Source organism: Hemiscyllium ocellatum, chromosome 6, assembly GCF_020745735.1.
Source record: "Hemiscyllium ocellatum isolate sHemOce1 chromosome 6, sHemOce1.pat.X.cur, whole genome shotgun sequence".
In the NCBI taxonomy this organism is placed as follows: domain Eukaryota; kingdom Metazoa; phylum Chordata; class Chondrichthyes; order Orectolobiformes; family Hemiscylliidae; genus Hemiscyllium; species Hemiscyllium ocellatum.
Genome location: NC_083406.1, coordinates 77,795,309 through 77,817,152, shown reverse-complemented (window position 1 = coordinate 77,817,152; position 21,844 = coordinate 77,795,309). Strand labels below are relative to the sequence as shown.

Sequence of the window (21,844 nt, the reverse complement as noted above, 5' to 3'; positions counted from 1 at the left end):
TTTTTTTGTAACAAACAGTCCTGGATCAGAAAAAGAATCACTATTTTAAAATAATTTACAGTAGGAAAAATATCCCAATGGAAGCAGCACCACTCCACACAAGATATGAGACAAATGAGCAATAATTGATTTCGTCCCAATAAGCCTGATTGTCAACAACTAAAATTTCCCTGGGCATTACACTACTGCAGAAGGTAAAGTCACCACAGTCATACTGGACTAGCTGTTGTCTCTTTGCAAGGAGCACTGGTGATGGTTTAACCTGAGGTTCAAGATATTAGGGGAGACGTTGAGAAAGAAGAGTTCTTTATCGCAACTTCAGCAGGCGCAGGAATTGAACCTACTGCGTTGGTATCACACTGTAAGGCAAACCAGCCCTACAGCTAACTGCATATTGACCCAGAAATAATTTGTAGAAGGGTCACTGGACTGAGATGTTAATTCTGCTTTCTCTCCACAGATACAGCCTGACTTGCTGAGTTTCTCCAGATTTCCAGCTCCCGCAGTTTTTTTGGAACAAAATATTTGTCGAACTCCTTCATGAGAGGTCACTTTTGCAGTTGGCGACCAGTTCAATAGATGACTTTCAGCCATGATAATAAAAAGAATCGTCAGTTTCTGCAACACATTTACAATGATTTATTACGACAATCAGGCTCTTAATAACCTCATCTAGATTGAAACACACGTCAGGTACCACTGAATCATTTCCTCTTGCTGTGCATCAATGACATTTAACAGAGTGTGCCCTCTCCCGTTTGTAGTTGTTTACACACTATTCTTAAACTCATATGATACTGCTTGCTTTCCCATACTTACTGTGAAACATAACCTCTCTATCCCTGTGTGGGGAAAGGTTCTGCTTCACAGTAAAGTTGTTATTAAGAGCACCCGAGACGTTGCTTTGTGTTTTCTAGGTTGAGGCAGGTGTGTCACTATTGAGCTGTTCTGTGAAAGGCTGGGATGATTCGAAGGTCCTTGTTAGGAGTACGAGAATGTAGTTTGTGAATGTAGTCTTCGGTATCACTACGAGACGTGCAAATATTCCCTAAACAGGATGGAGAGCTGGATTACTGGCTGTTGTTGTCCCTTAGGACGTGGTAAGCGCCGCTTTTAAGAACAATTTGGGACGACAGTAAAGGCGCCTGAAAACACGTGACCGCAAGAACCACGAGCTTTCAAAATGTTTGTTTTCAGGAAGAAACATGAGGAGCGAAAATGATTGTTTGGATTCGAGAGGGATGAGGGTGAAGTGAAAGCGCGTTCTCGATGACTAATTTCCTGTGGCGATCGCGGCTATAAAGCTGGGAGATGTGCAGAGCTGACGAACAGAACAGCAGTTCGGAGGAAGGCGTCTTTTCGGACTAATGTGCAAGATTGATCAGAATGTCAGAGAGGAAGATTTCATCCGAATCGTTCAGCTCCACCGGATCGGATTACCCGGAAAGTCCTGAGGACGGGGGATGTCCATTTTCGCGGGTGGTGAATGGGAAGCGCTCAGTTTCAGGAGCTGGCAGCAAGGACGCTGCTCGCAGGCGCGTTAACCTGGACTGTTTGGGAGAAAGCATCCGGAAACTTGTCTTTCCAACGGTAAAGAAACCAGAAATGCAAACCTCCGTCCGCCTTTTCTCATTCTTCGCGTATTACGACCCATTAAGTCCGTCTTTCCATGGTATTTTCATTCTCTTCACATTCACATTCAATCACTAACCCTTGTGCATACCATCATTAGACTTAGCTCTGAGCCTTGGTGCTTCAATGGAATTGGTGTTTAGTATTGTCTCCGTCCCCGTCGATCATTGTTAACCGTATGAATGTGTTGGTGAAAAGTTGTAGGACATTTTATTAGTGACTTTTGAGACAGCTACATTTCGCATTTGCGCTGTACATCCTCATTAAACATTGAAGTCCGTGTTTCGAATTTACAAATAACGACAGCATGGAATCCTTAAAGAGGCTTCCAAACTTCTCTCGGCTAGCGAATGAATTCGCATGTACAGTTAATACCATCAATAATACATTATCTTAAAAATACATTTCAATGCGTTCGTATGGGAGATCACATGGATGTCTAAATCTTTTCTGTGGAAAAGGTTGCAATCCATCCACCTTTTAAATTTTAGGTGCGTTGATGTGGCGAATTGTTTGAAAGGACGATTCAACTTTTTCTTAGGCAGCGTGATATCTTCGCGAACGTTGGTTATGAGCTCGCCCGGTTCGGTGATCACTTTCAGAGGCGATGCTACTGCACACGTGATCGCGCTAATTCGGCCCGATTGATTATTGTCTGGTGATTGCTTTTATGTTCGAGAATGCCGTCCTTTTCATTTCCCTCACTGGCGCACTGCTGTTACTAAAGGAAATCGTCAAAACGGGAAAAAATAATTAATTCTTGTTAACATTCTCTGCGAAATATGAATGATATTCCTTACCTGACTATCTTTAGATCGCTGTATTACTGCGTCGTTGGTGCACCAATCCTTCACAAACGGATTGTTTATTTCTACATTTGATTTGTATTTCTTTATTTCCATCTTTTTATTAAAAAGGAAAATGAAACACATACGTTTTAAATGCACCTTGCACCTGTGGACCGTTCTTTGATACACCTACATTTACAGCATTTAAAAGACTTCAGGATGGGTATAAAAATAGAAAAGATTGAGAGGGACATGGGCCAAATCCTGGCAAATGGGATTAGGTCAGATTGGTTAGTCTGGTCTGTGCTGAGTTGGACGTAGGGTCTATATGCTTATTTTCATTGTTTTGTCTTTTGATTACAGTCTACAGCGAAGTTTATTGATTTGTATTGTAGGCAGATTTTGAAGTACTTGAAACTAAACATATGTTATTACAGTTTTTATTAATCTTTTTTGATCTTTAGTCCCAAATGTGAAACATTCAAACACAGGTGTGCATTCTTTTGAATTTAAAATGTTGTAGTTTTTGAAATTTGTGATGTGATATACCTAAAGAAACATACTGAGTTGGCAGGAAATCTGAAATCAATATAGAAAATGCTGCAAACATTTAACAGATCAGGCAACAGTTGTGAAAAGAGACTAGATAAGGGTTTGGATTTTATGGGGTGTATTTCCCACCCATCTGACTGAAAATGTAAATCAGTCTCCTGTCTGCTCTGCAGGAATTCTAACTCTGGGATCAGCTTCTTGTTTCAGAGTAGGACTTCCATCTCAAGCTGGTAGGAAGTCCTGTCTGAGAGAGCAATTGGCCAGCCTGAGAGGGATGGAGTATTTATGTACAGCGACAGAGGACAGGCAATTAGCTGAGCCACTTTTACTGTGCTGATTACTGTCAGGGCAGGAAATGCCAGGTCCATTGGATGTACTGTTTCCAAAATATAACCTCCCTCTAACGCACATTTCAGATATATAATGACCTGGTATGAAATTAAGATTGGTGGTTTCTAGTGATTTTTTTTTCAGAAGATTTGTAGCTCAGATTGATAAGTTGCATATAACTTACATAATTACAGGTGGTATCTGTTGCTGTAAAATGGTTCCTATCTTTTTTCCACGCTTTTCATGACTGCAGGAGTTCTGAAAGCAATCTGAATCAAACAAATTCCTTTTGGTTTGTTAGTCACTTTTTGCCTGAACCCTTAATAACTTCTTGAAATACAGCCCCTACAACAGTACAGACATCCCTTGAGACTGTGCTGCATTGTCAGCATCGGCTTTGTGCTTAACTCATGGGAATGGGATTTGAACCCCTCAACCGCTGACCTAGAAGTGAGGATGTTGTGTGCAGAACAATGGCTGTCAACAGAGCACACTGCAGCTGCTCTCTAAACTCCTCTCATTACCTTCAGGTCAAAGTTGTGGCCCTGGGTAATTGATTGAGCCCCAGTTACACCTGTCTCTCTTTCGTGAGGTACATGGAACATTCCTTATTCTGGTCCAATTCTGGCCCCCATCCACAATTCTTTCTCTGGGATATTGATGACATCATAGAGTCATAGACCCTTCAGTCCAACCTGTCCATGCCGACTAGATTTCCAACCCAATCTAGTTCCACCTGCCAGCATCCAGCCAATATATCCCTCCAAACCCTTCCTATTCATAGATTCATCCAAATGCCTTTTAAATGTTGCAATTGTACCAGCCTCCACCACTTCCTCTGGCAGTTCATTCTATACACATACCACCCTCTGTGCGAAAAAGTTGCCCCTTAGGTCTCACTTATATCTTTCCCCTCTCACCCTAAACCTATACCTTCTCGTTCTGGACTCTCCGACCCCGAGGAAAAGGCTTTGTCTATTTAGCCTATCCATGCCCCTCATAATTTTGTAAACCTCTATAAGGTCACCCCTCAGCCTCCGACGCTCCAGAGAAAACAGCAACAGCCTGTTCAGCCTCTCCCTATAGCTCAAATCTTCCAACCCTGATAACATCTTGTGAATCTTTTCTGAACCCTTTCAAATTTCACAACATCTTTCCGATAGGAAGGAGACGAGAATTGCATGCAATATTCCAACAATGGCCTAACCAATGTCCTGTACAGCTGTAACATGACCTCCCAACACCTGTACTCAATACTCTGACCAATAAAGGACAGCATATCAAATGCCTTCTTCACTATCCTATCTACCTGCGACTCCACTTTCAAGGAGCTATGAACCTGCACTCCCAAGGTCTCTTTGTTCAGCAACACTCCCTGGGACCTTACCATTAAGTATATAAATCCTGCTAAGATTAGCTTTCCCAAATGCAGCACTTCACATTCATCTGAATTAAACTCCATTTGTCACTTCTCGGCCCATCTGATCAAGATCCTGTTGTAATCTGAGGTAACCCTCTTCGCTGTCCACTACACCTCCAATTTTGGTGTCATCTGCAAACTTACTTACTGTACCTGTTATGCTCACATCCAAATTATTTATGTACATAACAAAAAGTGGTGTACCCAGCACCAACCCTTGTGGCACTCCACTGGTCACAGGCTTCCAGTCTGAAAAGCAACCTTCCACCACCACCCTCTGTTTTCTACCTTTGAGCCAATTTTGTATCCAAAGGGCTAGTTCTCCTTTTATTCCATGAGATCTAACCTTGCTAACCAGTTTCTCATGGGGTACCTTGTCAAATGCCTTACTGAAGTTCATATAGATCACATCTACCGGTCTGTCCTCATCAATCCTCTTTGTTACTACTTCAAAAAACACAATCAAGTTTGTGAGTCATGATTTCCCATGCAAAAAGCCATGTTGACTATCCCTAATCAGTCCTTGCCTTTTCAAGTACATGCACATCCAGCCTGTCAGGATTTCCTCCAACAAGTTACCCACCACCGACGTCAGGCCCATTGGTCTATAGTTCCCTGGCTTGTCCTTACTACCCTTCTTAAAGAGTGGCACCACACTAGCCAACCTCCAGTCTTCCGGCACCTCACCTGTGACTATCGGTGATACAAATATCTCAGCAAGTGGCGCAGCAATTACTTCTCTAGCTTCCCAGAGAGTTCTAGGGTACACCTGATCAGGTCCTGGGGATTTATCTGCTTTTATCCATTTCAAGACATTCAGCACTTCCTCCTCTGTAATATGGACATTTTGGAAGGCGTCACCATCTATTTCCCTACATTCTATAACTTCCATATCCTTTTCCACAGTAAATACAGATGCAAAATACTCGTTTAGTATCCCCCCCATTTTCTGCAGCTCCACACAAAGGCTGCGTTGCTGATCTTTGAGAAGCTGTATTCTCTCCCTAGTTACCATTTTGTTCTTAATGTATTTGTAAAAACCCTTTGGATTCTCCTTAATTCTATTTGCCAAAGCTATCTCAAGTCCTTTTTTTGCCCTCCTGATTTCCCTCTTAAGTATACTCTTATTGCCTTTATACTCTTCTAAGGATTCACTTGATCTATCCTGTCTATACTTTACATACACTTCCTTCTTTTTCTTAACCAAACCCTCAATTTCTTTAGTCATCCAGCATTCCCTATACCTACCAGCCTTTCCTTTCACCCTGACAGGAATATACTTTCTCTGGACTCTCGTTATCTCATTTGTGAAGGCTTTCCATTTTCCAGCCGTCCCTTTACCTGTGAATATCTGCCCCAGTCAGCTTTTGAAAGTTCTTGCCTAACACCATCAAAATTGGCCTTTCTCCAATTTAGAACTTCAACTTTTAGATATGGTCTATCCTTTTCCATCACTATTTTAAAATGAATAGAATTATGGTCGCTGACCCCAAAGTGCTCCCCCACTGACACCTCAGTCACCTGCCCTGCCTTATTTTCCAAGAGTAGGTCAAGTTTTGAACCTTCTCTAGTATGTACATTCACATACTGAATCAGAAAATTGTCTTGTACACATTTAACAATTTCCTCTCCATCTAAACCCTTAACACTATGGCAGTCCCATCTATGTTTGGAAAGTTAAAATTCCCTCCCATAACCTCCCTATTATTCTTACAGATAACTGAGATCTCCTTACATGTTTGTTTCTCAATTTCCCTCTGACTATTAGGAGGTCTATAAATCAATCCCAATAAGGTGATCATCCCTTTCTTATTTCTCAGTTCTACCCAAATAACTTCCCTGGATGCATTTCCAGGAATATCTATCCTCAGCACAGCTGTAATGCTATCCCTTATCAAAAACACCACTGCCTCTCCTCTCTTGCCCCCCTTTCTATTGTTACTGTTAGTATTTGTATCTTGGAACATTAAGCTGCCAGTCGTGCACATCTCTGAGCCACTTTTCTGTAATTGCTATGATATCCCAGTCCCATGTTCCTAACCATGCCCTGAGTTCATCTGCTTTCTCTGTTAGGCCCCTTGCATTGAAATAAATGCAGTTTAATTTATTATTCCTACCTTGTCCCTGCCTGCCCTGACTGTTTGACTCACTTCTGTTCTCAACTGTACCAGTTTCAGATTGATCTCTTTCCTCACTATCTCCCTGGATCCATTCTGAGTTTTTGCTGCTGGCCATAGAAACGTCTGTCTGTACCTCAGATTAGAGAGTCCCCTAACACAATTTATCTCTCGAAACCCAATGTACCCCTCATTGCATTACACCTGGTCTCAATACCAGAGATGTGGTTGTTTGTGCTACATTCCCCTGAGAATCCATCACCGTCTCCATTTAAAAAAAAACATACTTTTTTGAAATGGGGATAGCCACAGAAGGCTCCTGCACTCACTGCATACCTCTCTTACCTTTCCTGGAGTTAACCCATCCATGTGACTCTATCTGAGACTTCCTCCCCTTCCTATAACTGCCATCCATCACATGCTGATGCTGTTGCAAATTCCTCATTGCTTCTAACTGTCTCTCCAACTGATCCATTTGATCTGATAAGATTTGCAACCAACAGCATTTATGGCAGGTATAATCCACAGTAACCCTTAAGCTGTCTTTAAACTCCCACATCTGACAAGATGTGCATATCACTCTACTACAGGCCGTATTTGTTCCGTCACAATCTGCAGACCCAGAACATAACACCATCATATTCCACAGCAAAACATTGCCCCAGTTATTAATAGTTATGGCTTATGTTTTAAGTTTAATCAAGAGACATATCTCCAAAAACATATAATCAAGATAGAACCCACTCTACTCACTTCTGCAGATTATCTGTAGGCCACACTTAAAACAATGATTAACTTATCTGATTCTGTGCTGTAAACTTTGCCCAACAGTTCCTCCAAGATCAGTTGTGAATTTCACTGTTTGTTAATTTTCGCAGACACATTCTGATGTCCAGCGATACATGAATTCAAACAGCAAAGGCAGTAACTGTGCAGGTACACTATGGTGTCAGTTTCTTTCTCTCTCCCTCTCCTGCACTGACCTCACCATGTACATCCTTTGTCTGTTCTTCTCCCTTATAAAAATGCTGTTTTTATTACATTCTTTTTCCATCGTTCCAAAACAATGCAACAGCATATAAAACAGTAATTACTGCTCCTGGAATTTGAGGAAATCGCCTCCAACACCTAAAATACCTCAAAAAAGGAGCAGCTGTTACAGCCAGAAATTTTTCTCATCCTCTTTCTTGGATTACCCAGAATCCTTTTGGTGCTGCTTCCATCTCTCATCTGGAATTGGAAAATTTTATTAGCTTCATTTCCAGTTTCCACCCTGCTCTCATCTTCATTATGTCTATTTCTGACTCCTCCCCTCCCTTTGACATCTGTTTCCATTTTTGGGGATAGGCTGGCCGCCAATATCCACTACAAAACAAGTGCCTTGCAAATTTACCTTGACTATACATCCTCACACCCTGCTCTTGTATTCCATTTCCTCAGTTCCTTCGTCTCCATTGCAAAAGTTCTGATCACACCAACTTTGACAAGGTGACCTCCAATGTCCATTTTCTTCATCAACCAAAGATTCCCCAGCATCATAGTTGACAGGGCCCTCAGCTGCGTCCAACCCATCTCCCGCACGTCAGCACTCACCTTCCCTCTTCCCTCCAACAACAGCAATAAGGTCCACTTTGTCCTTGTCTACCATCTCACCAACATCAATATCCACAGGATCATTGGCTGACATTTCTGCCACCACCAGACGCATTTCCCTCCCCTCCCTTGTCAGCCTTCCACAGGGACTGTTCCTTCTGAGACACTTTGGTCCACTCCATATTGGCTCCTAACAACCGCTCACCCCCCCCCAACCTCAGAGCTCCATAGCACTTTCCTCTGCAAACTTGCTCCTTTCTCAGTATCCAAGGGCACAAACATACCTTTCAGGGAAACTGAGTTTTACCTGCACTTCACTCAATCTACTCTACTGCATTCACTGCTCACAATATGGTCTCCTCTACATTGGGGAAACAAAGCGTGGATTGAATGACTGCTTTGCAGAACATCTACATTCTGTTTGCAAAAAAAGATTGTGAATTTCCAGTTTCCTGCTACTTCCATGGCCAATATATCTGTGTCAGGATTCCTACAATGTTCCAGTGAAGCTCAGCATAAGCTGGAGGAATAACACCTCATTTTCCACTTGGGAACTCTACTGCCTTCTGGATTCCATTTCAAGTTCAAGAATTTTAGGAGACTTGAGGGACCTTCTTCCATGTCCTTACCCCAATCCCCACACATCAGGCCTTGTTATCATATTGTCTGCTATTATACACTGAAATAACTCCACAGAGGCTGGTATCCTGTCACTAATTATTCTTTAATTACACATGGAGAGTCCTTGACACTGATCCTGCTCCCTCAGAGCCAGCTCTGTGTGAACAAGATGTCTAAAACTCCAATTCTTATTGTTAGCCAGGGCTCCTTGATTGGGGCTGTTAATCTGATACAATCAGGGAACTCATGTTCTATGCAGTCCACCTGGCTGGTTAAAATCACTAAACATACCACCCATTGTTAGCTATGAATAGTCCCTGAGTAGCTATTCATTCTGCTATGCTGACTGTTATCCACTCCATTGTTCGTCCAACTGTTCTTCTCACTCTTTTGGGCTCTACCTCAACCTATCATTTACTCCTTACCCCCACCCTATGTCCTGCATTAAAAGTTTTTCCTAGCTACCATCAGTTCTGAAGCAGGGTCACCTGACCCGAAACATTAACTGATTTCTGTTCTCAGCAGCTGCCAGACCTGCTGAGCTTTTCCAGCAAGTTCTGCTTTTTGATGTCCAAACTGGTGTCTATAATATGCAAATACTGTAAATGTTTGGGGTGGTTATGACCGGACATCATCTTAGTGAGGGTGTTAGTGTGCATGTAGTGAATTCCCTGAGGGAGTTCTGCAACTTAGAAACAACATTTCCCTGTTCTCAACCCCACTGAACCTTGCACAGCTGAACTATCTTCAGCAGAAGAAATGCGACCCCATTAGCATTAATTAAAAGGATCATCAACTGCTTTATAGGTTAGTTGCTTTTTGGTTTTAAGAAGCTGTTTACTTAGAATCAAGTCAATGTAGAATCTATCTATAGTAGTTTAAAATTGCAAACATGCACATGTATAAGAGGGGAGAGACAGTCATTAAGGATTTTTTGTTGGACTTCAAAACTTTTGCACAAACCAGGTGCTTCCATTTTTGGGTGCACGACTACATAATCCCTATAGAGGGCAGTATGACTTGAACAATGGACAGAGGCTTGACAGTGAAGGACAAGCTGCTGGAAGATGGAAGAGGAGCAAGGAGGTGGGAAAAAAAGACTTGTGTGCAATGTCTTCACAGAAATCTACTTCCTGTTGCAACCACAGTGAGCTAATACCGAATTGTTTTAGCTTGTGAACCTTGAATATTTTTGCATTTAGCTCCTTCCAGACTGAAACTGGAGACAATTTCTCACATAATAAAACAAAAAAACTGAAGATGCTGGAGACATGAAATAACAAAAAAAACCTTGCACTTTGATTTTCATTTTTGAGTAGGGCATTTGCCACTCATTTCAACGAGACTCTATGATAATTGATTCTTGCCAAGGAGAAGTAGATAAAGCAAACATGCAGCTTGAATTTCGGGCTTCCTGTGGTGTAGATGTTGTTCATTGCATGCCCATTGCTTTAAGGTAGTCACATGATTTATGCCCTATGACAGAACTGAGAGAGATTTCACTGCTCTGGACAGTATGCGAACGCAAGCAGATCAATAGACTGGGAGCAGTTACTTGCAGGCACTTTTGGAAAATGGAATTCTTTTAAAACTATTATAATGAGCTTCAGGACAAGCATGATCCTTTAAGAGTAAAGGGCAAGGGCAGCAGGTGCAGGGAGTCTTGGATGTCAAGGGATGTGGAGAGTGTTGTGAAGTATCTGTCATGCACAATGCATGAAAAACAGGAAAGGCCCTTCAAAAATATAGGGAGTGTATGAGGTTGCTTAAAGGAATTAGAAGGACAAAGAGCGGTAATAAAATATCTTTAGCAGGTGAAATCAAGAAAAAAAAAGGCTTTTTATAAGTATATTAAGAGTAAGGGGATCACCAGAGAAAGGGTGGGACCTATAAGAGACTAAACAGGCAACCTGTGTATGGAACCAATGTATGTGGGTGAGGTCTTAAATGAATACTTCTTATTGTATTCACAGAGGGGAATGATATTGTAGCCAGGGGTTTCAGTTGGAATGGTGAGATTCTAGGACACATTTAAGATTAATAATAAGGAGGTAATCAACATTTTTAACAGGCATACAAAAGTACTCACATATCCAGTGTGGGTTTGTTACAAGGAGATCCTGTTTAATTATTTGAGGTTTTGGAAAGTGACTAAATATATTGATGAGGATGGTGGAAATTGATGTGATTTACATGATCTTCAGTAAAGTCTTTGACAATGTCACACATAGAAGGCTGATCCAGAAGGTAAAAGCCCATGGATCCAAGGCAAGTTGGCAAACTGGATCCAAACTTGGCTAACAAATAGGAAGCAAGGAGTGATGATGGAGAGCTTTTAATGTATTTGGAAGTCTTGACCAGTGGCGTACCACAGTGTTTGGTGCTGGGACCCTTTCTGATCATGACTTGGATGTGCATGTAGAAAGTATAATTAGTATGTTTGCAGATGACATGAAAATTGGTAGTGTTGTTCATACTAAGGATGATGGTCTCAGGTTATAGTTTGATATTGATCAGGCTGGTAAATTGGGCAGAGCAATGGCAGATGAAGTTTAATCCTGATAAATGCGAGATAATGCATTTTGGGAGATATAATAAGGAGAGGATTTACACAATAAAAGATAGGTCCCTAGGGAGTACTGAAGAACAAAGGGACCTTGGTGTACATGTCCACGGATCCCTGAAGTTATCAGCACAGCACAGGTAATGAAGAAGGCATACGGGATGTTTGCCTTCATTAGCTATGATGTAGAATATTGGAGCAAGAAAGTCTTGTTTCAACTTCATAAAACATTGATTAGGCTACAGGTGAAATACTGTGTGCAATTCTGGTCACCACACTATTGGAAGGATGTGATTGCACTGGAGAGGATGCGGAAGAGATTCATCAGAGTATTATCTGGGATAAAAGGTCTTAGTTATGAGGAGATAGGCTAGGTTTGTTTTCCCTTTGGACAGAGGAGACTGAAGTGGATCTGATACAAAATTATGACAGATGTAGACAAAGTAGATCCTGAGAATCTCTTCCCCATGGCAGACGTGTCTAAAATCAGAGGGTATAAGTTTAAGGTTTATAGGAGATAATTTATTTCATCCATCGTGCGATAGATATATGGAACGTGCTGCTTGAGAATGTAGTGGTGGCAAATACTCATGCAACATTTTAATAAGCATCTTGATGAGCACTTAAAATGCCAGAGCACAGTAGGCTATGGACCAGATGCGGCTAAATGGGATTAGTGTAGTTTGATGTTTGTTGTTCTATTTCGACATAGTGGGCAAAAGGGCTTGTTTCTATGTTATATGACTCTGTCTATAACTCTAAAAATTAGTAGCTTGGCAGCAATTATGATGCCTTTACTCTTGACAGTCAGCCGGGCCAGCTGCTTTTGAGTCACCATGACCAACCAAAGGATGCCTCCTAGGTGACAAGAGCAATCTGCTTACCAAATTGTTAATGGACCTGGTATTATTTCTGCAGCTTGCCGACAATGAAAGCCATTTTATCACTCATCTTATGATAATAAAAGATTATTGATTTCTATCTAGATCACTCCGGAGCAGTCCTCCAATACTTGGCAGAAGTGTCAAAATTTGTGGTGGTCTGCTGCCCCCTTTACATCCTTGCCATCATATAGAGACAGCCCTTATCACTGCAGCTCAGGAGAAGAGCACAAGCAGAGAGGGGAAGAGAGTAGGCAACCAAATAACCCCCTTGCATCTGGGCTGCCTGGAATAAGCTCACTTAAGTATGATGACAAAAACTGCAATCCCCTTATTTCAGTCATCAACAAATTCACACTTTACCATCTCTCTGCTAATTGCTCAAAATAGAAGAAGATCAATTGCCACAAATTAAACAATCTAAATCTAAGTTAGTAATGAAACAATTACATATTACATTGAAAAGTCAGGCTAATCATCCTTAGAAGGCACAGTGTTGTTTTCATATGTAACCAGTGACAATAATTTTTACTTCACCACATCTCTTGACTCTGCTATTACCAAATTATCTGATGTTGAAAACTGGATGAGCAAAAATTTCTACTAATAAAGGGCTTTTCCCTGAAACGTAGATTTTCCTGCTCCTCCTCAGATGCTGCCCGACCTGCTGTGCTTTTCCAACACCACTCTAATCTAGACTCTGATTTCCAGCATCTGTTGTCCTCACCTTTGCCTAGAAAATTTCTACCAGTTAAATATTGGGAACATTCTAGTCATTGTTTTATTCTTCTATTCAAGAGGAGAGATAGGGATAATCCAGAAAACTGTAGAATCTTAAATCGATGGTTGGGAGGTTATTGGAGAGAATTCATAGGATAGGATTTACATGCATTTAGAAAAACATGGCCTCATTACAATGGCTTTGTGCAGGGCAGGTCATGTCTTACTGAACTGATTGAATTTTTCGAGGAGGTGACAAAGATGATTGAGAAGGGTAGAACAGTGGATTTTGTCTACGTGGATTTTAGTAAGGCATTCAAAAAGGTCACTCATGGTAAGCTCATCCAGAAGATTAAGATGCATGGGATTCACGGTGACTTGGCTGTGTGGATTCAGAATTGGCTTGCCCATAATAGGCAGAGGGTAGTGGTGGAAGATTGTTTTTCAGGCTTGGGATCCATGATTAGTAGCGTTCTTCAGGGATCCATATTGGGACCTCTCTTGTTTGTGCTATATATAAATGACATGGATGAAAATGTAAATGGATGGGTTAGTAGGTTTGCAGACGGCACAAAGATCGGTGGAGTTCTGGATAATGTAGAAGATTGTTAAAGGATACAGTGGGATATAGATCACTTGTAGATATGGTTGGAGAAATGGCAGATGGAGTTTAATCCGTTGAAGTGTGAGGTGCTGCACTTTGGTAGAGCAAATGTTAAGGAAAAGAATACAGTTAATGGCAGGACCCTGAATAGCACTGATGTACAGAGGGAGATTTGTGGTTAAAGTCCATAGCTTTCTGAAAGTGACCACGCAAATAGATAGGGTGGTGAAGAAGGAATATGGCATACTTGCCTTTATTAGTTGGAAAATGTGAGTATAAGATTGAGGATGTCATGTTGCAGCTGTATTAACCTTTATTAGGCCACACTTTGAGTATTGTGTTCAATTCTGGTCACCACATTACAGAAAGGATCTGGAGACTTTGGAGAGGGTGCAGAAGAGGTTTACCAGGACACTGCCTGAATTAGAGGGTATGGACTATATGGAGAGGCTAGAAAAACTCAGATTGTTTTCCCTGCAAAGGTGGAGGCTGAGGGAAGACCTGATAAAAGTCTGTAAAATTGAGATACATAGGGTTGAGGAGAAAGTGAGGACTGCAGATGCTGGAGATCAGAGCTGAAAATGTGTTGCTGGAAAAGCGCAGCAGGTCAGGCAGCATCCAAGGAACAGGAGAATCGACGTTTCGGGACGTTTTCAGGTTCCTGAAGAAGGGCTTATGCCCGAAATGTCGATTCTCCCATACATAGGGTTGAGTCAGAATCTTTTTTCCCAAGAGTTGAAATGTCTAAAACTCAGGAGCATGCATTTAAGATGAGAGGAAGAAAGTTCAAAGGAGATGTGAAGGGTAAGTTTTATATGCAGAGAGCGATAGCAGTGTGGAATGCACTGCTAGGGATGGTAGTGGAGGCAAATACAATAGGGGCGTTTAAAAGACTTTTAGATAAACACATGGATAATGCAAGGAATGAGGGGGCTGGCAGAAGGGATTATTTTGGCACAACATCATGGGCCATAGGGCCCATTCCTATGTACAGGTCTATGTTCTAGGCCAGGCTGTTAAGAATGTTTTGTGTCTCAATCCATCCAGTGATAAGCTTCTGACCTATTCATACCATCATTAAGGGTATCAACTTTCATATTGTCTGATTAGTGTCTGTCTCAGATCATCTGATGAAAGCTTCATGCCTTTGTTAATTCAAGACTTGACTATTCCAAAGCACTCTTAGCTGGTCTACCACATTAAATGCTCTGTAAAGTTGAGGTTACCCAAAATTTTGACAGGATTAATGAATGCTTTGAGTAAAATCACCTCTGCATTGCAATGATGATAATTTTACAAATAATTTGAAAGGGCAAAGAGTGGATCTAAGTCTAGCTTGTAATTCTAGTGAAGCGTCACAGGACTCGAAACATTAACTCGGTTTTCCTCTCCACAGATGCTGTCAGACTGCTGAGTTTCTCCCAGCAGTTTCAGTTTTTGTTTGTTTCAGTTTTCCAGCATCTGTAGTTCTTTTCCAGCAATTTTTTCCAGCAGTTCTTTTCCAGCAATAAAGCTCAGCAATTCTGGCAGCAACTGTGAAGAGAAATAGAGTTAAGTGTTTCTGGTCCATGTGACCCTTCCTTCGAGCCCCTCAGGAAGGGAGACTGGACCTGAAATATTCATTCTGTTTCTCTTCATCGATGCTGCCAGAGCTGCTCAGCTTTTCCAGCAATTTCTGCTTTTGTTTCTGATATAAAACATTCTCAGTTTTTTTTCAGTTTTTATCAGTAGTTCTTTGGTTTATTTTGGCTTATGACAGACTGCTCTAAAGCACTGTGAATAGCTAGAATTCAGAAGATGTAAGTTTTAAATATTTTATGAATAAACATTCTTCTAAGTTGCATTTAGCATAGTAATTAATGAGCAATAGACCTAAATACTTTTAAAATGATTAGTTAAAACAAAGATGTCAAGGCAGGTGCTGTAATTACAGTATGAAGAGTCTCCGGATGTTCATGAGATTTAGAATAAAAGTGGGCAACCTTAGAAGCTTCAGCTCAAACATTGAGCTGGAAGCTGAGCTCAGTCACCCTGCAGCATGTTGGTGAGGGCAAAGTTACTTGGTCACTTTGCTCCACAAGGAGGTGACATCTCTTGAGATAAAATCATCTTATTTGGCCAGTGATGAGCTAGGGTTAGGATATTATCCACTGGAGTCCATAAGAATGCAGGGTATCTCTCAGAACTCTACATAACCGGATTAGACTGGATAAATGCAGGCAGGATATTCAATGACTGGGCACCCCAGAACCAGGGATCCCAGTACGGATATGGGTTAGGCCAGTCAGGACAGAGAGAAATGCACACAGAGAGAAGACAAAAGACACACAATAGTGAACTTGTGGAATCCTCTGTTATAGATGGTGATTGTGGTCAAAAGATTGAATGTTTTCAAGAAGGATATAAATACCGTTCTTCAGGGTAAGGGGATCAAAGAGTATGAGGAGAAATTAGGAACTGGGAACTGAGCTGGATGATCAGCCATGATCATGGTAAATGGCAGAGTCGGATGGCCTACCCCAGTTCCATTTTTCTGTGTTTCTATGATCAGGCACAGGAGAGTGTGATTGCAAGGGGACCCAGAAGGCAGGAGTGTCAATTATCCAACAATTTTGAGGGCATTTTATCTTGTTTGGATGGTAGTGGGGCTGTGATATTAATGTGTTAATTGGCCAGCGCACCGTTGTACAGGAAGCCTGAAAGTGGTGAGGGAGGAGGGGATAAATAGGAATGGTGGTGGTAGAAAATAATATAGAATATTATCCTATACTTCATAGAATAGAGACCATTCTCAGTAGCTCAAAGCAACTGTACAGCTTGCTGTATTGCCTGTAAGGTGCCAGGGTTTGTGACATGTTCTTTAGACTGGAGAGGATCTTGCAGTGGGATGTGGAGAGTCAGTTGTGTTGGTCAGCATAGGTACCAACATTATAGATAGGATTAAAAAGAGGTTTTTTTAAGAGATTGTCTAGCTAGAGGCTAAATTATAAAGCAAAACCTCAAAGCTGGTAACCTCTGCTAACCTGAGCCACAGGAAATTGGTGTAGGGCAGACAAGAATAATGAGATGAACACATGGCTTAAAGGTTGATGCCAGAGAAATGGGTTTTGTGTCATTGGATGAAGATACCAGTATTGGGGAAAGTGGGAACTGTTCCATTGGGATGGCCTACATCTGAACTGTGCTGGGACCAGTGTTCTGGCAAATTGTATCATTAGGGCAGTACAGAGGGCTTTAAACAGGATAGTGGGGGGAAGGCATCAAGTGAGGAGAGATGTGATAGAAGCAAAGCGAAACAACGAGGTAATAAATACAGCAGGGTAGCAGTTTGAGTAATGGTTACCTCGGTGTGACAGGAAGGTACACACAAACGTTCTGAGTGCAGATTAAGCCAGACATTTTAAGAGTATCCTCTTTTGTTTTAAAGCAGAGTTTAAGATTCAGTACTAGAATGCATGCAATGTTTGGAATTAAAAAAAACTAATTGTTGTAGAGATTGAGGTAAATATGCATGAGATGTCGTTGAAAGGTGGCCAATGCAGGGTGTAAACATGGAGGGCATTTTTGACACCTCAGAATGATACGAGGCTCAGAAAAAGTGACAGGGCAGTTTCACTAGTTTGAGCACACCATTTCACACTGAATGATTAAGATACAGAATCTGTTTGCGTAGAGATCACAAATAGTAAAGTTTACTTATTGAGTAGTTTAAAGGCCTTGTTCCTACTGTAGTCACAGTGTCAGATAAAGCGTACAAGAAGAAACAAATAGGGTACGAAATATACTGCATTAATCATGGTGACTTTAATCTACATATAAATTGAGAGTATCAGATTGGCAAAAAAGGCTTAGAAAATGAGTTCATCGTGTTTTTGGGACAGTTTATCAGGGCAGAGTCCTCTGGGGCTTGAATAACACAAGCTATCGTGCAAAATTTGGAAGAATCATGTGAGATAGCCAGCAAGGCGTGTCCCAGCATCAGAAGAAACAAGCTGCGTTTTCCAAATGATTTCTGTGTATCAACTTTAAGAATTGTGCTATGCTGTGAGAGATGCCCATCAAGTGGGATTATTGTTTGTTAACAGCAACCTGCATGAACCTTGGCAGGTGGGTGCTGTACGGAGATAGGTGGTAGCTCTTACCCTTGTGAAATGGAGCAAGTCATCGACCTTCCTACACTGCTGGGCATGCCTACAGATGTCTAAGATTGTCCTACTGGGTGGAAACCTTGCCTCAGGACAGGTAGGGACTAGTGTGTGGTCTCTGCTGCTTGTCCTGGAAAAGAGGTTGCCCCACTTCTGCATTACCCCATCCACCAGGACTCCCAGGTCCCTGTACATAAAATGAGATACCAATTCCCATTCTCTGACATGTCCAGGGTAAATGTCAATCATTATAAAAGCAACTCTGGACTGATGGTGCTTGTTGAGGATCACACTGGACTTCTCATATTGGTGAGAAAAATAAGTTGATAAAAAATTATAAAACTTTAAAGATTAGTGGTAGATCAGAGAATTGGACAGACTTTTTGAAAAACCAGCAAAGAATGACAAAAATATAATAAAGAGATATAAAACCAAGTGAGAGAAAGGTAGATAGTAGAAACTCTTACTTGTAATATGAAACACTGTATGTGAAAAAGAGTAATAACTAAAGCTTGTGTTGGTCCTCTGGAGAGGGTGATTTAAGGATTAATAATGGAAAGCAAAGAAATACTGGATGCTTTTAAGAGGTATTTTGTCTATTTTCATGGTGGAAAACTTGGAAAACTAAAAGATTTAAAAATCCAGAGGTGATTAGATTACTTACAGTGTGGAAACAGGCCCTTCGGCCCAACAAGTCCGCACCGACCCGCCGAAGCGCAACCCACCCATACATATACCCCTTATCTAACACTACGGGCAATTTACCATGGCCAAATCACCTGACCCGCACATCTTTGGACTGTGGGAGGAAACCGGAGCACCCGGAGGAAACCCACGCAGACACAGGGAGAACGTGCAAACTCTACACAGTCAGTCGCCTGAGGCGGGAATTGAACCCAGGTCCCTGGCGCTGTGAGGCAGCAGTGCTAACCACTGTGCCACCATGCCGTGATATGGAGACTTAACCTAAAACAATCATAAGAAGTGGAACAGGTGCTAGGAAAACTTTTGTAACCTAAAGACTGACAACTCCCCAGGACTGGATGCCTATATCTGAGGAATTAAAAGATGTGGGTCAGAATTCCTGATGAAGGGCTTATGCCCGAAATGTCAATTCTCCTGCTCCTCAAGTGCTGCCTGACCTGCTGTGCTTTTGCAGCACCACAAGTTTAGACTTTGTTCTTCAGCATTTACAGTTCTCTCTTTCTCCTGGAAGAGAGGTTGGTAAGAAAAACTATAGCAAAACAATAGGTTACCTTCAAAGAGGAGATTGTTCAGGTACAATTGAGGTATATTCCCTCAAAAGAGAATACCAGTCTGCACTGTCTGGATGAAGAAACTGATAGAAACTGATAAAGAAGAAAGACTGCACAGAGAACTATCAAGCAGAAAGCCCAGCCAAGAACCAAACAGAATACAGAAGGTTCAAATGGGAGGTGAACAAAGAGGATAAAAGATACAATTAGTGACCAACATAATCGAGAATCTCAAAGTCTTCCATAGGCACTCGAATAGGAAAAGGATGGTAGCAGGAATAGTAGAGTTGCATATGGATCAAAAAGGAAATTTACACATGGAGGCAACAGATATGGCTGAAGTCTGATAGTTTGCATCTGTTTTTACCAAGGACGTAGGTTCTAAGAGTTCATAATTGATAAGAAGGAAGTATTAGAAAGGCAATAGGTACTTTAAAGTGGATCATGCATTCGGATCAGATAAAATGTATCCAAGGAGATTAAAAATGGAAATTACAGAAGCATTTGGCATTTTCTCAGTCTTTCAAAGACATTTTGATGGTGGTGGTGGTTGGGGGAGTTGGATGGGTTGTCAGAGGACTGGAGAATTACAGATTTTATGCCCTTGTTTGTAGTTTAAATTGGTGGTGGGGAAGCTTCCAGAGACAATTATTCAGAATAGAATTGATAGTCACATGGAAAAAGGTGGATTGATAAGGAATAGTCAACATGGATTTTTATAGTGGAAATCTTGTTAAATTGACTTACTCCAGTTTTTGGAAAGGTAAAACAAAGTATCCTCATTGTCCCTTGCTTCTGGTGTGGTGCACATGGACTTCACAGTACCACAAAAGACTGTTTGAGAACAGTTATTTGATGGAATAAAGGGACAGTAGCAATATGGATGCAAAATTGGCTGAACAATAAACAGAATAGATATTTTTCTAGCTCGGAGACGATTTATAGTGGGGTTCCTCAGAATATTGTGACTTTTGAATGTATGTTAATGATCGACTTCTTGCTGGCGGGGGCCAATTTCCAAGTTCGGGGATGATATGAAACTGGAAGTGTTATAAACTGTGAGGAGGATGCTACATCTACAACTCCAAAGGACATAGACAAGTTGGTGGAGTGGGCAGAAATGTGTTAGATGCAGGTCAGAGAAATGTGAAGTGATGCCTTTTGGTAGCAGAATATGGGTAGACAATGTACAATAGGATGTGCAATACTTTAAGGGGTGCCAAATTATAGAGGTTCCTACTGTATATGTGTGTACAGATCACTGAACATGGCAGGACAGGTGGAGACAGCATTCCATATTCTGCAATTTATTAATAGGTGCACACAAGAGGGTTAGCCTCATCTTGTATAAGACTCTTCTTAGGTCTCAGTTGGAGTACCTTGGTACAGTTCTGGGTGCAACACAATTGAAAGGATCTGAATGCATTGGAAACAGTGCAGAACATTTTCACAAAAATCGTTCTAAGGATGAGAAACTACAGTTTCAGAACAAATTTGAGACAGTTCTTACAGAAAAGAAGGCTAAGAGGAGATCTGATAGAAATTTATATAAAACAAAATTATAAATGGTTTAGATTGAGTAAATGAGGAGAAACCATTCTTGCTCTAAAGGTTTGAATACAAAAGGGCACAGATTTGAAATGATTTACAAAATAGCAAAAGTAATGTGAGAAAAAGCTTCTTCATGTAATTAGTGGTTCAGGTGGCAATACACTACTCTGGAGAGTAGTGGAGGCAGGTTCAGTTGAGGGATTCAAGAAGGTACGAGATGATTGTCTCCATTCAAATAATGGGCATTGGGGAGAAGGCAGGATATTTGCACCAAAACTCATTGGAAAGCTGAAGCAAGTATATTAAGATGAGTGGTCTCCTTCTGCATGTAATTTTCTGTGAGATAGTAAATGCAATGGTTATCACCTTGCAAAATTTCCTAGATTCTAAAAGGGTGCCAGCAAATTGAAAAATAGCAAGTATAGCATCTTTTCATTCAAGAAAGGAGGGAGTTGTAAAGGTATCTTGGTAGCAGAGTGTTTCAACCTGAAGAGCCCCTGTCACATGATTGAAACTGTTGCTTTGTTAGAATCAACCTTTTTACATATACAGCTTTAACTTTCGCTTGACATCCTGATGAAGGGCTTTTGCCCGGAATGTCGATTTCGCTGCTCGTTGGATGCTGCCTGAACTGCTGTGCTCTTCCAGCACCACTGATCCAGATTCTGCTTATAAGACTACCAACAAACCATAAGCTACTTCAGGATAAAGTAAATGTCTGTCACTGATCTCAATATCTCCTAGAAGATTGATTTTTGGGCAGGAAACCTTTGTTTCACCTGTGAAGTGAATTATTTCCCAGCTTGCAACAATTAAAGCTTAACCAGCAACTCAATTGTGTTGCGTTTGGTGAAAGGGACTTCTGCGCATAGAAAGAAACTCAACTAACATTGACTGATTACTACTTAAGAAAGGTGGTAAAGAAAAGCAGGGAACTATAGACTGGTGAGCCTGACATCAGTAATGGGCAAGTTGTTGGAGAAATGGAGGTAAAAAGGAATCCCGAGGGACAGATTTTACATATATTTGGAAAGGCAAGGACTGATTAGGGAGCTTCAACTTTGTTGATGG

At 41.2% G+C, this 21,844-nt stretch overlaps 1 protein-coding gene across 3 annotated transcripts in view; it reads left to right on the top strand.

The window, feature by feature from the left end:
• Positions 1–1,352: 1,352 nt before the first annotated feature.
• Positions 1,353–21,844, top strand: part of gucy1a2 (guanylate cyclase 1, soluble, alpha 2) — a 255,242-nt gene continuing 234,750 nt past the window's right edge. For all 3 annotated transcript variants that reach the window (XM_060826682.1, XM_060826683.1, XM_060826681.1), the window contains exon 1: positions 1,353–1,590. In XM_060826682.1, the coding sequence (XP_060682665.1) occupies positions 1,387–1,590 (204 nt within the window). In that variant the 5' untranslated portion in view covers positions 1,353–1,386. The remainder of the gene's footprint in view (positions 1,591–21,844) is intronic.